Here is a 17,708-nt window from a genome sequence, read left to right as displayed (position 1 = left end):
TGTACAGAGTTTTGCTCATAAGCAAAACCTAGTTTTGCTTATGAGGCAGCCTCCATGTGCATGTTGTAGAGTGTCAGCAAGGAATGGTATTTGGTGGATGGAATTCAAATTCAAATTCAAATTTTATTTTGCCACCATGGTACAGATGATGGCGGGGACCCGTAGTAAAAGCTGCCGTTGGACAGCTTGACAAGGCCACGGGCCCCCACTTTGACAGCAATACAGTGGTTGTTTTTCTTTCCCTTTTTTTTTTCCCCTTTTCCTTTTTTTCACACACACGAAAAAGAAAAGAAAATACAGGAAATACAGATAACAAAGGATAAAAAAAAAAAAAAAAAAAAAACATATAGCAGAGTTGTTATCCGGTTACAGTAGTCAGCACAAAATCAACAGCATTGTCCTGGCTGGAAAGAAAACTTACAATGATGGTGAAAGAAAGAAGAATTGGGTAGACAAATCACAGAAAAAAAAAAAAAAAAAAAAAAAAGGTTAGGTGTAGTGTAAAAAATACTCGAACAGTTTGTGGCGTGTTGTGTTTTGGAGATCAATATCGTTTTGTGCGAGTTTGTTAAGAAGTCGTGGTAGTTTATTTTCTAATGTTTGATTACCATAGAAAGTTCTGTATGTTTTTACGTTCCATTGTGCTATGTTTCTTGTGCTGTACATTGCATCTCGTTTTTCTAAACCAGCTAATTTTGATAGAAAAGATATGTTCTTCAACACCTCGTTTTTCACACACTTGCTCAGACGATAGTCATAAAGTTTAGTAATTGGTAGTAAGTTATACTTTAAGAAAAGTGCGGCCGTATGGTAGGTATGCGGAACATTTTCAACAATTCTTAGAAATTTTTTCTGTAACAAGTGTAGTTTCTGAAGATTGCCTGCTGTTGTTGCACCCCAGGTTAAATGGCAATAGCTGAAATGCGATTGTATCAATGAATTATATAGCATTAGCATTACATTTCGCGGTAGTATCTCACGGTTCTTGTAAAGAAGACCAATAATACGTGAACATTTATTTGTTACAAAGCTAACAAATAAATGCATGCAGCAGGTAAAGGCTAAAATTTGGCATGGAGTTATTTTTTTCACATCCTTCTATGTAAATTTTTTCTTAAAGCAATATACTTTTGTACTATGCCCAGAGTGAGTGTGTTGTATGCTTATTCATTGGTTTCTTGACATTGTAATGCACTGGTTTTAGATTACACTCCACCTCAGTAATTGTCCACAGCACTATGGATGCTAGGAGATGATCCAAGGCTGCATTGTTGCGCGCCACCTCCGAAGCTCGTAACAAACGCTTATTGCTCATATACATGGCAACAATACATGCATTGGCATACATAGTGATACAGGAATAAGAAGTAGTGAGCTATGGAAATAATGCTTTGATCTATTCGCGTTCAAGATTTCTTTCATTTGCGTGCTAAGACGCAAGAATGCTGACAAAATAGTTCCGTTTTTCTATCTATAATAGACAAATCACTGGGGAAACCGTCCACTACTCAACATATTTTATTATAAAACTTGAGGAACAGTTGAATGTGTGACTGGGACAACAAATAGTCAATATAGTGCCTAGTACACAGAACATAACCACAGCTGCATAAAACATGTTGAGAGGAGAGGCTGCTGACTGAAAAAAGGGTAACATTTATATTATTGATTGATTGATTGATTGATTGAATATTTGACGACAAACTGCTTAGTGCCTTTAATGTTGTGCATTACAGTACAAATTGAAAGACAATGACAGCATTTTAATGGCACTGGCCTATACACATAAACAATACACATAAACAATACACACACACACACACACACACACACACACACACACACACACACACACACACACACACACACACACACACACACACACACACACACACACACACACACACACACACACACACACACACACACACACACACACACACACACACACACACACACACACACACACACACACACACACACACACACACACACACACACACACACACACACACACACACACACACACACACACACACACACACACACACACACACACACACACACACACACACACACACACACACACACACACACACACACACACACACACACACACACACACACACACACACACACACACACACACACACACACACACACACACACACACACACACACACACACACACACACACACACACACACACACACACACACACACACACACACACACACACACACACACACACACACACACACACACACACACACACACACACACACACACACACACACACACACACACACACACACACACACACACACACACACACACACACACACACACACACACACACACACACACACACACACACACACACACACATAAACTGATGTAAATGAAAAGATGGATAAAAGAATGGTAGAAAAAATATAAAGGTCACATGTGGCTCAACACAGCTCAACTGTATATCTCAGCACAGGGATAAGCCACGCTGTTCATAATGTTCTCAGCGAATTTTTTAAATGGCATGAATATATCTACATTGCTCATGTCAAGGAGGTTGTGCATGGTTTGCTCACTACACCTCTTTTGATATAGCACGTTGAAATAAAATTTTCTCATAAATATTTATTTCAAAGAACCCCTCCATGTCTAAGATATTCTGTAAGGCTTGATTAAAATTGTTTGACAGACTTTTAAAGATTCATTATGCAAAAAAGGTGAGGCGCGCAGACAGGACACAAGAGAAGACAAGTGGCAAACACGAACACCGTGTTGCGTTCGTGTTGTCCACTTCTCTTGTGTCCTGTCTGCACGTCTCACCTTTTTCGCATAAAGAATCCTTACCAACTAGCTCAGCTTTCTGTTGTTCTAAGACAGTTAAAGATAATTATTCTTTAAAACTTGAAACTATAATTTGTTACCAGGACAGCTGCAGTGCAGCTTCTACACGAAATTTGTACAGACCGTGTCTTTTGTACCATGAAGGCAATCACTGATCATCATCATCAGCCCGGTTACACCCACTGCAGGGCAAAGGCCTCTCCCATACTTCTCCAACTGATACCACTGATCACTGATACCACAAACTAATCAGCATGTTTGAAACATAGGATGAGATTCTACATAAGCATACATTAGCATTTAATGGAATGCTCCTACATGCAATGAAGAGCATAACAGTGTTTGACGCAGTCATAAAATAAATATTGGTTTTGAGTATTGGGGGCGAGGACTTACGGAGTCGCCATCTGTCGGAAGCGCCTCCCTTGCATAGTATGAGGGATCACACGACGCGCTGCTCATAGGTTTGGCTTACGGTGCTTAATAAAAACACCACGCGGCAGCCTTCCTGTACATTTCTGTAAGTACTCTCAAAACGAGGGAATTTTATTACTCTCAAAATAATAATCTTGGGCACACTGAAAGCACAGAATCGTTTACAGACGCTATCTCTTTACCGAATACGTACAGTGAAAGCCACTGCACGCGGTCGCCGCAATGGAGTCTCCCGAACCGGCTTCTTGCGTGAAAGGTCGGCAATCGCTGAGCGCAAACCATGTAAAATATTTTCTTATAGTGGGCGGTCTGTATAACAAAATGGCGTATAACAGAATGAAGCCTCAATGCATGCAGTGATCGCACAGGTTCGCGACGACCGACTGCACGTCTGCATGCATGTCCGTGCACAATGTTTCGCTTTCACTGAGAGCATTTTCGCACCGTGCTGTGAGCTTTAGGCTGCAGCATATCAGCATTTGACAGTCCACAAGCAACCATTGTTGCGTGGATGTTATCAGAGCTGTTCAAAGACAATTTCATTTTAACAAGGGACTTCGACGCCTATGGCGACTGTGATGTGCCGTCACGACGATTCAATATTTTTTTCTCTTCTAAATTCTTGGACATTTCATTATTATTTATAAAGTTGCGTTGCATTGTATGTAGTCAGCGGGCGATTTCGCGCTGCTTCTTTTTCGTAATCCAGTGCATTAATTCATAACACAAACATGACCATATGCCATGCCTTTATTTAATGTGCTTCTTACCACTCCGTTTCCATTCCAGTGAACTTGCCAGTGTCTAGCATTAACAAGTTCATAGACCAAACCGTCGTGACATTAGCCAGGCAGGGAGCGCGGCCGAACGTCTCAGTGCGTGTTTTCTGCTACTCACCGAACATCGCAGTCCCGGCGTCATAGCAAAAATATTCCTCGCGTCTGTGCTTGCTGCATACCTGAGTTGTAGCCGATAGCTGCTTGCCGGTTCTAAGTTTCGCGAGCCAAGCTTCAGGCAGCTCCTTGTCCTGCGGCTACGTGTGAATAAGGCTCACACCGGGCTTCGTTGTGTACATCCGGCACTGCGGCACCAAGCAGTAGCCTACAATGCTGCACGCCTCCAAAGGCAGCCCCTGCCTATTTATAGTGATTTCAAATGTTGTCAAGCAGACACCCAAGGCGGGAAAGCCTCACCCCTTAATAAGAACCATAGGCAGGTGGGACTTTAAACTTTCGTTTTAAGCTCGCTTCGGCACTTTTGAAGCAGCCGACGCGGCTGCTGTGTCCACGTGATCCCTCATGCCACGTCACGCCGACGGTGGCGCCAGTTTTTTTAGTGGTGGAGCTCGCTCCGAATACCATAGTTCACAGGCCACTATTAAGGGACAGTAAAGAAAAATATTAAGTTGAGTTAAACTGATAATTTACCTGTCTAGAAGTCTGTCATCGTTTTCTGCATACCAATATAGATAGGACTTTGGTGCGTTGAAAATTGCCACCAGAAGTCATGATGTCACTCCTCAATTTGAATCACCTGCACCAAAACTGAGGATATGACATAATCTCCATGTGACCTTCTTGCTTTCTGTGAATCAGCCATTGCTCTCTCAGCTCGCATCAGTGGCATTCCTCAAACTGCCCATCCTGGCTGGCTCTAGACAAACATTTTACCTCCCGCTTGCCTCCCTCATTCTGTCGCTCTCGCTGTGCACAGTGCGGGCATTTTTGTTTTCTGCTGCTCGCTCTCTGCTTGTACACATCTCGTCTCAGTATCCTGGCTTGCCAGTGGCACGAGCCACCCAGATTCCTGACATCATTAAGACGTCAAGTGAGAAAGGTACCATAGCACACAACACCTGGCACCATTTAGATTTTCCATTTTTATCATTTTCTCACTTATGAGGGCTGTTCTTGCTAGCATATGACGAATTTGTTATTAAAAAAAATGACAACCATTCCACTCTGTTAAGATGGAATGGCAGCGGAAGCTGACGACAGTCAAAGCTCTCAAACAAAAAGAAAAGTGCTTTTGCTCGTGTCTGGCGTCGTTGCTCGTTCGGAGGTGCCCAGGCTTGTGATTGTCATTTTCATTCAGCATCGCAGGAACGTTCTTCGTCGGTGGTCGTTTCACGCCGGCGCCGTTTACATTCTCGTTGCTGTTCCCTCCGGCGCTCCTCGTACGCATGTTGTTCTTCGGGTGAACGAACTATATGTGTCCACCCCATCGATAATGCAGCTGTTTTTAGCGCCGATGCCTCTCCTGCGTATGTACTACGATAACCTTGACGTCACTCTATTGTTCACAGCGAGCGCTCTAATCTGTTCCGCATTTTGACATCTGCATCAACACACTGCACCCGCATGGGTTTGTTGGAAATCGCTAAGTCCGTTTCTGTTGCCAGACGTCGAAAAAACTACATAAGTCTAGTCCCTGTAGTTACTGTTAGTTTCACTGTAAAAGCCTAACTTTTCAGTCTAGGTCAACTTAATATATTTCTTTAGTGTCCCTTTAAGACGAAGGCTGGCTATGTGTCAGAACTGCAGCACCATCAAGAGCACTTGCAACCAATATATGTAATGCATTAAAATATTTCATTTTCCTTGGTTGCATGTTCAGCAACATTGCATACTCCTCCAACATGTGAAGTGAAGGACGACAAACCTGAGAAAGCTCCATAGCAACAGAACTCTTGGAGCGACCACAGCTGACAGCCAGCTCTGTAACCACCTCTTCATCAAGAACAGACAGCTGGAAACAAGAAAGAAAACAATAGAAAACATCGGCACTGACATTGGCACCCTTAAGAATGAGAAAGGGTAAATTGGGACGAAGTTTTGTGACTACTTGTGTAATTTACATGTGTGAAATGGTTGCACCTTCGTCTACTATAGTCAGTTTTTGCATTCCACAGCATAATATACATATAAGCTAATAAATTAAGATTAAGTACCCATCTTTCTAGGAACCCATTTTAAGGCCTATGCTAAACCTTGTGACAAATCCTGTCACAGTTGCAGCGTGGCATAAAAAAATCTCAAATGGTCACTGCTACCCTTGCATGATGGGCTCTGTGTTTGAAAACTTACAGTGCCTGACAACCAGGTGCTATGTGGGAGTTCCAGTCCCAAAAGCTTTTCATTTTGCACTTCCATTTCCTGGCACATGAACTGATTTGCATCTTCTTTTGTGCTCGGCACTTTTCCTACTGTAAGTGTGGCCACATGCACATCATTGCTTCGATGCAATAGGTCAAAGTCAACTGGAGCCCTTTACAACAGCATTTCTCATAGCAGTGAAGTAGACTTGTGGCATTAAATCTTATCGATCAATAAAGTCACAGCACAGAATTCTTTGATCTTGATCAAAGTGGCAGACTAGCCAAAGTCAAGCTCGCTTTGAAGGGCCTCTACACCGCTCTGAAGTAGAAAATATTTTTATATAAGTCGAACCCATTTACAACGATACCGGTTTTCACAATATATTTGTTATAACAATGAGAAGCTGCTGCACCCATCGACGAGAAAAAAAGAAAATGAGAAATTCGAGCTGCTGCACGATGGGCCGCTGCTCCAACAGCAGCCGCGCGCTCATTTTCCAGCCATCTTCACGCGCCTCTCTCCCATCGCCCTTCCACCCCTCCAAACACGAATGGACCGTGCCAACTGCGCCACAAGTAGATTGCTCGCATGTTGCTCGCTGGCTCCTCATTCAGCACAGTTATGCGAGACGCTTGTGGCGATCTCTCCTCAGCGTCTGTTCTGGATTACTCAAGCTGACAGGCTGCCGTAACAGTCTTCGCACAATTTTTAAAAGGGCCCTTCTGGGGCCACCAAAGTGATGTCTCGGCGGTGCTCGCATATCGCTTGCCATCCGTGACACCTCTTTGCAGTTGTTATAGCAGTGCCATTCTTTAAAGCTGACAGCCAAGGCTTGTTACACGCGATCGGAACGTCCAGGAAGCATTTAAATGAGTAAACACAATCGGCAGGACGACGGAGGAAGGTGGTGGGGAGGGACACTGGCCTCCCTGCCTATGTAGTTTTCTCAGATCAGCTCTGCCATCGCCCTATTTTGATTTTTTCATGCAACCTAGTCATAACAATGGAATTTTCATGGCACCTGAATATTGTTACAAGTGGGTTTGACTGTTGTAGCAGTTGTGTAAAGTCTACAAAGGACATGCAGCCACAAGAATTTTTGAAGATTATGGTGCAATAACTATACGGGTCACTTCAGGGTATCCCTACTGTAAGGGAAAACAATCATTTGGCCCCTGGTATTATTTATTTGCACACATGCATGCCCACACTGAGACCTCCCTTTTCCGCTGCCCTCTTCTAATTCAGGCCTCCCTGTCCCCCAAAGGAAGTCTTGTTTATGCCATTGATGTAGAACAAATGTTCCTTTTCATAGTGGCGTGGAGGGTACCTAAAAGACAGTTCCCTATGTCAATGTTATTCGATTGACTGGTTTTAAAACAAGGGCTAAGAGGGATGATGCAGTTGCTGGATGATTTCTGGCCACCTTGGTTAATTGATTCAAATGTAGAGAACTCTGTACCCAGGCATTTTCACATTTAACTGCACAGAAGTGCAGCCACCACAGCCAGTAGAGACCACTTTTTATGGTTGTTATGCAAGCTTCCTTGAAAGACATAGCATAACAGCTGACAGAGGTCTGTCAGTTTAATTTTTTTACCACAAAGTAACAGTGTCATCTAACTTTGCATAACACTATTGCCACTTTAACCCTGACAAAGAAAGGCCAGTCACCATGCCAAAGCGTTGGGTCTAGCCCGAGACATTTCTTGTTCGACCACTGTTGATCTTGCCACTTTAGGTACACTAGGCATTTTGCTTATGGCAACAGCCTTTCTCAAATATTGGGAATTGATTGATTCCACCTGTTAGATACACTTCCTAAATTCTGTTCACTTTTGATGAGCTTCCATCTGCTTCTAACTGCAGATCACCTCAGACAAGAAGCAAACAAATTGCAACAGCCTCTTTTAGAGGGGCCCTGAACCACCCGTCAGGCTTGGTGAAAAAACACAGTCAGTAGATAGACACTGTTGTGAACATCTCAGTCAAATTTTGCACTTGTGCACGGCACATGGATCTCGCAAGTGCAGTGTGAAGCCTTTTCAACAGAAGCCTGCTCCTCACTCTTTTCTGAGCGCTTTAGTTCGTAATATAGCAAATTCCCATGTGCGGCTGCTACTGGACTATGGCCGACATCAATCAAGAAGGGTGTTTGGATCAGTGTGCTTCTTCCTACTGCTACTGTGTATATTTATTCGCGAAGTTTAATAAACAGGCTGAAGTAAGCAAAGATCTGCTTTTCAATTTCAATAATAATTACATACTTCCGGAAGAAGCTGACTATTGTCTGCTCACGCTTGGCCATGGCTGTCCGTGTAACAACTTTGGTTACCCTGCTTATCGATGTTATAGCTGTCGGGTCTCGCTAATTTCGACTACTTTTGAACATTCAACTAGCCTTGATCCACACGAAAATTAAGGTTAGACCACACACACGCTTGCCAGCGCGTGCTTACTCCTGGCCGCTCCTGGTTAGATGCGTTGGCAGACTTCGCTTCGTTACTGTTACTGTGTATATTTGGGGACACAGTTTAATAAACAGGCTGAATTAAGCAAGAATCTGTTCTGAATTTCGATAATTACATACTTCCAGAAGAAGCCTACTATCGTCTGCTCAAGCTTAGCTGTGGCCACTCGCACAGGAATTAAACTTTGGCCACCCTGCATATCAGTGTCGTAGTCATCGGTTTCCAATAATTTCGACTAGTTTTGAACATTCAACTAGCCTCGAACCATGCGAAACTTTATATCAGACCACACATACACATTTGCGAGTGTGCACTCACTCCTGGGCACTCCTGGTAGAGGTCTCGCCAGACTTTGCTTCGTAATGAGCTTCAAAATGTGCAAGTTGGAAGTGGCTACTATTCATCGGTCAAGCTGGTGTAGGACAAAGCCGGTTCACACCACACGGCGCAGCCAGACAGGACCATATGAGTGCGAGCGCACACTCTAGCCCTGTTGTGCACAAAGCAAATGCTGCAGTTGCACGTAGCTGCAGTTGCACGTAGCTGCAGTTGCACGTAGCTGCAGTTTGCTATGTAGCATAGATACCGTGGCCAGCACAATGAGTCCACTGGCTCAGCACACTGTGGCTTGCTGAGGACAACTGTGTTTGGCTATGTTTCGTGCGTCGTAGGTGCCAAAATCAGAAATAGTGGTGTATATATGAACATCCAAAATTAAATTTTAACTGCACGTCAGTGACATTCAGTAAACGGAGCATTGTGGGTGCACCCCACTCTGCCCTAGCTTTCATAGTGCAAATCATAGGAGCGGAAGCACCGCAAGCGGTGTGTTTGATTGCCCTAAACGAAACTCGAGAGAGCTCGGGAGGATCTGAGGGGAGAACTCTACAGATGTGCCAATGAAAAGTATCTGTTAATGGAGCAAGCAAGATATCTAGCTACCGTACCCACACCAAAAATTCAAAAAATGTAATAGTAAAGTCGGAGTGTAAGTTATATGCAAATTTCACCTTCAGGTGTGGCTTCACGGCAGTGTGGCGCACGCCCTGAAGTGCACTGCATGTTGAAGCTCCCTTCCTGCATTGCTGCCCATTCAACTCTTCTTTACGAGTCACCACTTTGCATTTAATAGTTAGGGAATAGCGCACTTGGCATTGGCAAACTAGAACTCGAGTCACGATGAGCTGCTCCCACCATTTGCTCCGCCGCCGTTGCCCATGCGAAGGCTGCTCTGTCCACGCTGTCATCCTCTATCATGTAAATGCTAGCTGCGAAGTGGTACAATTCAGGTCACATGGCACGTGACTGAATCGTCCGCTATCACGTCCATCACGTGAATCCAGTGGGCAGCATCACCGAAAAGGGGGGAGGTAGGTCAGAGAAGCTGCCCAAAAATGCAATGTGGTTGAGTCGTGCATCTATGAATGGAGACTGTTTTGCAAATAACCGAGCGTTATTGTATGCAGTTATTTCTGCAAGTTATATGCGGATTTTTTTTTTCTTTCTGGCATGTTCTAATTTGGTCTGCAGGTTATACACAGAAAAAATATGGTACGTAACTATGCCATGACGAAACTGTACGGCCCTAATGGGAGAAGTCCTTTCCCTGTCCATGCTTGCACAATGCAAGTGAAAGCATGTAGTCCAAAGAAATGCAGCCCATACTGCTTCAATAACAAGTGCTTTCACAAATGCTAATCCCTGATTCCTGGGCGAGGATAAAAAAAATTATGGGGTTTTACATGCCAAAACCATGATCTGATTATGAGGCACGCCGTAGTGGGGAACTCGGGAAATTCGGATCAACTTGGGTTCTTTAACGTGCACGTAAATCTAAGTAGTACACAGGTGTTTTCGCATTTAGCTCCCATCAAAATGCTGCCGCCATAGCTGAAATTCGATCCTGTGACCTCGTGCTTAGCAGCCCAACACCATAGCCACTAAGCAACCATGGCAGGTTTGGCGAGGATTTGTTCGGAGCAAGCTACACTGTATGAAAGAGCACTCCAACTCCTGTCCCCACACTGACCGAGACCATATCAAAAACCAGATATTGTGCTGACATTGAACAAAGTTTGTATCTTGGCTGCCGCTAACTAAGACTGATGAGAGCATTCTTGTTTTTGACATTCAACACCTTTCTAATTTATAATAGACTGAAAATGATGTACAGTCGAATGCCTCTACAGCAAAATTACCTGTATAACGAAGGAATTATTTGAGTGCTGGCCGAATTTCCATCTTCCATACGTACTGTGAACACCTCCATAACGAAGGCCACTACAACGAATTTACCTGCAGAATAAAGAAATTTAGGTGCCCAAAATGGCTAATTTATTGCTTAAAGCGAGCGCCACATAGTGGTGTCACCACTGCCCTCCACAGATGTCCCCAAGGTGTGCTCTTTGCTAGAGCTAATGGCAGCACTAGTGCCACAATTGAAAAGCGTGCTGATTTTAGAAGTAGTCCTGCTGTACTGTTGAAGGAATTGCTGAGCACATACACTTCTTTCAGCGCATCAGCGGGTGTGATGGCTGATGAATACATCACAGCTGATGACAATGTGACGATGTGATTGTAACTGACCATCACTATTGTCTTCAAAGCCAGCTAGTGTGAAAAGGATGCGAATGTCAATGAAGGCAACAGTGATGGAGATACAGTAAACAAACCAGAGATTTTGATGGCAAGGAATGTGATAGCGGGATTCAATGCTCTGCAGCTTCACTTTCCATAGCTCCTCCATTTTGCCACAGGACATGCTCTGAACCTCGGTGAGTAAGGTCAGCTGCCGTTGCACATTCCGTCAAAGTTCGCACAAAAAATTCAAGATGTATCTCACTAAGTCTCCCTTGAATTCATGCTAAAAAAAGGTTTTCTTTTGTTGAACGCACTTAGCCTGCTCATATGTGAGCATTACAGTGCACAACCTTTACCACGCAGTGACCTGCATAACTAAGGATGTTTAGAGGTCCCAAACACTTCTTTATAAAAGCGTTCGACTGCATAAAAAGCACCAAAACCTGAACTAGTCAATTGATACTATATAGGATGTTTGAAAAACCACTTGTTTGGACTACTGTTTGCTTCCAGTGAATATCAGCGCTCTCACTTCAATGGAAAACACACAACAAAAGTGGAGGAGAAAGCAAATTTAATCCTTACCAGGTACGTGCTCTTGGAACTAACTGGGCATCCATACCCTTTGACCAGCCATGGATGATTGAGCAGCTGAGTGATGGAAATGCGCTTCTCAGGGACCACGGTCATCATTTCAGACAGTAGCTCTACACTGCTACTAGACAGCCACAAGGGACACTCATATTCGCCCAGCTGAAAATACACAGTGTAACTCATTGCAACAGCAAAAAAACAGCAATAAAATGTGACTTTGCAAAATTTACATACAAAAATGCACTTTTGCTTAGAACTGTTAGCATTCCATCTGAGCAACTATCTTTTTTAACAGACACACCTTCAAAAGTTTAAATACGCGTCTCAAGCTTCAAAATACAGTCGACTCTCGATCATTCGAGCTCGAAGGGGTCCAAAAATTTGTTTGAATTAAAAGAAGTTTGAATTAAAGGAAGCTAATTGAATGGAAGACCTACTTGCAGTTGCACATGTGCCCTGAGCTAACACATGAGTGGGAAGTCCGAGAAAATTTATTCACATGTATTTAAAAATTACAGTCAGTGTCTTGATTTTTTGGACTCCCTAGGGGCCGCGTAAACATACGAAAAATCGGATGGCCTGAAAAAAATGAATGCATGCCTTTTACTGCTTCCAAGGGCTCAAATCGTCACATGCACGTCCAAAATAGCTCTAAAGGCCTGCCAGTGCACTTATTAGGTGTACCGGTGCTCGTGCTATGATAGGAGATGGTGGGTGCACGCATGTATAATTAAAGGGCCCCTGAAACGGTTTGAACAAATTTTGAATTGATGTGTGGTGTTTAGTGGCGCAAGGGCCAGGTATGGCCAAAGAGCGCCATGCCAGTGTTAATGAGTTTAGAGTGGAGTTATGATTTCTATGAAGTTGATGTGACGTGGCTGTACAGGGGCCTTAAAAATAGTCGCTATAAATTAAGTAAAATCTATGTGTAATAAGATTAAGGCGATGAAAAATGACGGGAACTATGAGCATAAAGATGCATTGCGAGAGAATGATAACTATATACAAAATACGTCTGATGCTAAAATTGGCTAGAGCACTACTGCCTCATAACACCCCTTGAAACAAGGGTCTAGAGGCATGTGCTATACAACACAATTATCACAGCGGCATCCTCAGGAAAGAGGATGCACTATGAATTTAATGACCTGTAGGACAACATCATTCATGAAATCGACGACTGCTTTGGTGTTAAAAAGCGGTTCCTTATCAAGAAACATAGCCGGGTGAAGAGGGATGCAATAACGGTATGCAAGAGGAAAATCTTCCTTTCTTTCAGCTTCGGCTTCCCGACACTCCAGGAGGTCATGGAGGACGGTCAGCCTCACACCACATCTACCACAGGTTGGAGGTTCATGTCCAGAAAGTATAAAATTATGGGTCCCAAATGTGTGTGCTTTTCTGAGACGACAGAATAGGACATCTGTTCGCCGCGATCTTGTTGCAGAGGGGCAAAAACCTATTTGTGGCTTTATCACGTGCAGTTTATTATTTGTTTCTGCGTCCCACATGCGGTGCCGGTGGTCTCGGAGTTTCTTGCATAAGAAAGGCCCGAGATCTATGGCAGGAATAGTAGCGGTAGGATTAATAGCTTGCTATGCAATTGACGTGGCCATCTTGTCCGCCAGGGCATTACCCTTGATGCCACTATAGCCAGGCACCCAGCATATGATGACATGCTACTTAGATATGCGCTTTACACAGGACGGAGTAGAGTTAATTAGGTACGGGATTTTTGTGCTTGCAGAGTGACATCAAGGCCTCCAAAATGCTTAGGGAGCCTGTAATATAAGTACTTTCTGGAGTTTTGATTTCCTAATATGCTTCATAGCCGACAATAGAGCATGGGCCTCAGCCATAAGGATACTTGTTTCCGAATGAAGTACATCGGATTCCGAGAAGGATGGAACGACGGCTGCATAGGACACCCCAGCATGCGACTTCGATGCATCTCCGTAGAACTCCGTGCAGAAACGCTTCTACTGCAGTTCTAGGAAATGCATTTGGATTCCGACCTCTGGTGACTTCTGGAAAGGATATGTCACATTTTACCACCTGCCACTCCCAAGGAGGTAACAGCTTGGTTGGGTGCATTAAGTGATGCTTGAGGAGTGGGACATGCATTTCATCGCTAAGCTCCCTTACACGCAGCAAGAAAGGCTGTCTTACAAAGGGGCGATTACGGAAAAGTGTAGCACACGCGTGATGAAACATAAAGACGACGACAGTGACTACCTGTGCGACGCGTTGCAGACAAAAGAGAGCACACGGTGGTGGCGGCAGGAAAAGAAAAGAAAAGAAAAAGAGCAGGTGGCAGTCTGGAGTGCAGCGGATGCAGGGAAGAGAAAAAGACTGGTTCGACATGGCGTTTGAGCAGCCAGGGTTCAAGAGGGCTACCCGGGTGAGCCGCTGGGCAGCCTCCCCACTGTTCACGCTCCTGCGGATGTCGGTGTCCAGTGCAACTACCACCTGCCCGCGACTGTTTCCGGCCAGTACTGTTCTTGGTTGACTTGATCTATTGCCGTTCCTGAACGTTCGGGCCGCCGCCACCGCTCACCCAGCACTTCGGCAAGTCGACGTGCTACATCCTGCTCAGCGACCAAATCGTCTCGCCACGGGCACGACCTGCTGAAGACAACGAGGACGTGAGCGCGAGCAAGGACTTGTAGTGTAGGGACAGCCTGAATGTGTAACATGTATTTCAATTAATTTCTGACGTGTGCATCGTTTTGTTTGTATAGTGTATATTATAGTCCTTAGTCATAGTATATGCTATTTATCAACCTAAACGTTCACTGCTCCATCCTTCATCGCACCGCACGTCAACAAACATGACGGACTGCTATCTCTATACTACAACACGTCATATCATTAACGGTATTAAAACATGGATGTTCATGATTTTAGTCTATTTTGAAAAAAATATGTGAGGCTTATTCAAGTTCTCTGCAGATGGAGTGACCATGCATTTGATTCTGCGTATAAGCTTTCAATAGGGTTTGCTATGAAAGCGCCAGTGGCTAAGCAGATACCTAGACAGTGGACAGGATCTAGCATCTTTAGCGCGCTCGGAGAGGCAGAGTTTATATGACGGCACCATAGTCCAATTCTGATTGAATCAGGCTCTTATAAAGATTAATCAAAATCTTCCTGTCGCTACCCCATGTTGTGTGGGACAGAATTTTTAGCAAATTCATTGTTTTTAGACATTTTTCTTTAAGATATTTAATGTGTGGAATGAAAGTAAGCCTGGAGTCAAGTATAATATCTGGAAATTTATGCTCTTTGTTGACAGGTATTTGTTGTCCACACAGTTCTACACAAGGATCTGGAACCAGGCCTCTCTTTGTTGTGAAAAGAACTCAAGAACTTTTGTGGAGGTTGATTTTAAATCCGTTTTTGTCTGCCCACTTGGATATCTTGTTCAAGCCCTGCTGTACCTGTCTTTTCCATACTGCGAGGTTACAAGATTTGAAGCCTATTTGAATGACATCCACTAAGACAGAATAAAAAATGGCCAGTGGAAATGAAGCACGAAGCGCATTCATCTTCACAATAAAGAGAGTGCAGCTAAGCACACCTCCTCGAGGCACACCAGTTTCTTGTATAAAAGGTTATGACAATATGTTGCCAATTTTCACACAGAAGGCACAATTTGACAAAAAGCTTTTTATTATGTTTAGCATGTTGCTACGGATGCCCATTCCTGACAAGTCTCGCAATATCTTGTAGCAGCACATTGTGTCATATGCCTTCTCCATATCGAGGAATACATCTACAAGAAAAATTGTTTATGTACAAATGCATCGCAAATATATTCTTCAATGCATACAAGATGATCAGTTGTGGACCGCCCTTCTCTGAAGCCACACTAACAGGGATCAAGTATATATTGTCGAGTTCAAGTAAGTATATGAGTCTACGATGAATAATTTTTCAAAAGGCTTACACAGGCAACTTGTAGGAGCTATCGGGCAATAACTTGCTGCCAAGGAAGGGTCTTTACCCTGCTTCAATACAGGGACCAGAATCGCTTCTTTCCATGGGAATGGAAGGTATCCGGCAGCCCAAATAGTGTCGAAAAGTGCAAGTAGAGTAACTTGTGTATCAATGAGTAAGTTTTTGATCATGTCATACATGACTCTGTCAGGTCCTGGTGCAGAGCTCTCGCATGCGATCAACGCAGCTCTCAACTCGGCAATACTGAAAGGCCGGTTATATGGTTCGTTCTGCCTGAATTTACGTAAGACTGGCTTAAGTTCTTCTATTTGTTTGTATTTAAGGAAGAATTGAGATAATGGATTCAGCTCGACACACAGTGCTCCCCAAGAGAGTCTGCCTGGTCTTGCAAGGTATTCCCTTGGTCGTTCACCAGAGGCAATGAATGGATTTGTGGCCCTTTTAGCTTTCTTAAGCCATTCCACACTTTCGCCTCCTGGGTGTACGAATTACTACCCGAAAGGAACCTCACCCAACTTTCTCTCATTGCTTGACGCCGTGTCTGCCTTCCATGTGATTTAATTTGTTTAAATTGAATTAGATTTTCGGCATTTGGCGATCTGCACAATACGCCTCATGCCTTGTTCTGCCTCTTTCGCACCTCTCTACAGTCTTCGTTCCACTAGGGAACACGTCTTGTAAGTGAACCACCATTCGTATGTGGGATAAACTTTTCGGCTGCATCGATTAATAAAAGCGGTAAAATATGCAACAGCATCATCTATAGTAAGATCATTTATAAAATCTCATGGTAGATAAGATAATTCTTTAAAATGCTCCCAGTCGGCCGATGCTAATATTCAAATAGGAACACGGGGAGTCTTGACGTATTGCGTTATTAAGTTTAAAGTTACTGGTAAGTGGTCACTTCAAGAGGATTATAGGTGACATTCCATTCCAGATGAGGCAGAAGAGAAGCAGAGCCCATTGCTAAATCTATGGATGAAAATGAGTTGTGTTGGATGCTATAATAGGTTGCTTCCTTCTTATTAAACAGGCAGGCACAAAACTTAAGAACAAGATTTTCAATGAGTCTGCTTCTTGCGTCGCACCACACATTTCCCCATAACGAGTTGTGGGCGGTAAAATCACCCACAAGTATGTAGGGTTCCGGATGTTGATTTATGAGATTATAGAAATCTGTTTTTTGGAGATGATAGTATGGGGGTATATATGGAACAAACAGTTACCAACTTACTTAAAAGAATTCCTCTAACACTGCCTCGAGGGGTGTCTGTAAGGCTATGTGGCTACAAGCTACACACTTGTCTGCATGGATTGCTACACCGCCGCACGAGGCGTTGGCCTATCATGGTCCTTTCGGAAGATGGCGTACTGACAAAGAAAGCTCGTTTGCGTCTCATGAACACACAGTAACTTTGGATTATGTTTATGTAGGAGCTCTCTAATATCGTGAAGGTTATGAATGAGTCCTAACATTCCACTGTAGTATTTGTGTCTCCATTATGATAAATGTGTTCCGTGCGGTGTGTTTAACAGACGAAGACTAGTTCACGGGCCCTTTCCATGCGCTGTGACGCGAGCTTTGTCTTTTTTGGAGCGATCGCCAGAGTCTCGCTGCTCCTTAGGCGCTGGTGGCGCTGTCTGGCTGGTGGTTGTGTCCATCACCTGTTGCGAGGCGCTGGACAAGTGCTCTTCCGAGTGCGGAGCTTGACCTGAA

General features: G+C 43.8%; 1 protein-coding gene across 1 annotated transcript in view; it reads right to left on the bottom strand.

Annotated features, from left to right (window-relative positions):
- Positions 1-17,708, bottom strand: part of LOC142578563 (maternal embryonic leucine zipper kinase-like) — a 164,955-nt gene that overhangs the window by 110,812 nt on the left and 36,435 nt on the right. The window contains exons 8-9 of the mRNA XM_075687946.1: positions 12,020-12,187; positions 5,947-6,033 (exon numbers count right to left, since the gene is read on the bottom strand). Coding sequence (XP_075544061.1) covers positions 5,947-6,033; positions 12,020-12,187 — 255 coding nt within the window. The remainder of the gene's footprint in view (positions 1-5,946; positions 6,034-12,019; positions 12,188-17,708) is intronic.

This window comes from Dermacentor variabilis, chromosome 1 (genome assembly GCF_050947875.1).
Source record: "Dermacentor variabilis isolate Ectoservices chromosome 1, ASM5094787v1, whole genome shotgun sequence".
Lineage (NCBI taxonomy): Eukaryota > Metazoa > Arthropoda > Arachnida > Ixodida > Ixodidae > Dermacentor > Dermacentor variabilis.
Note: the sequence above shows the minus strand (reverse complement) of the source record. Positions and strands in the feature narration are given on the sequence as shown.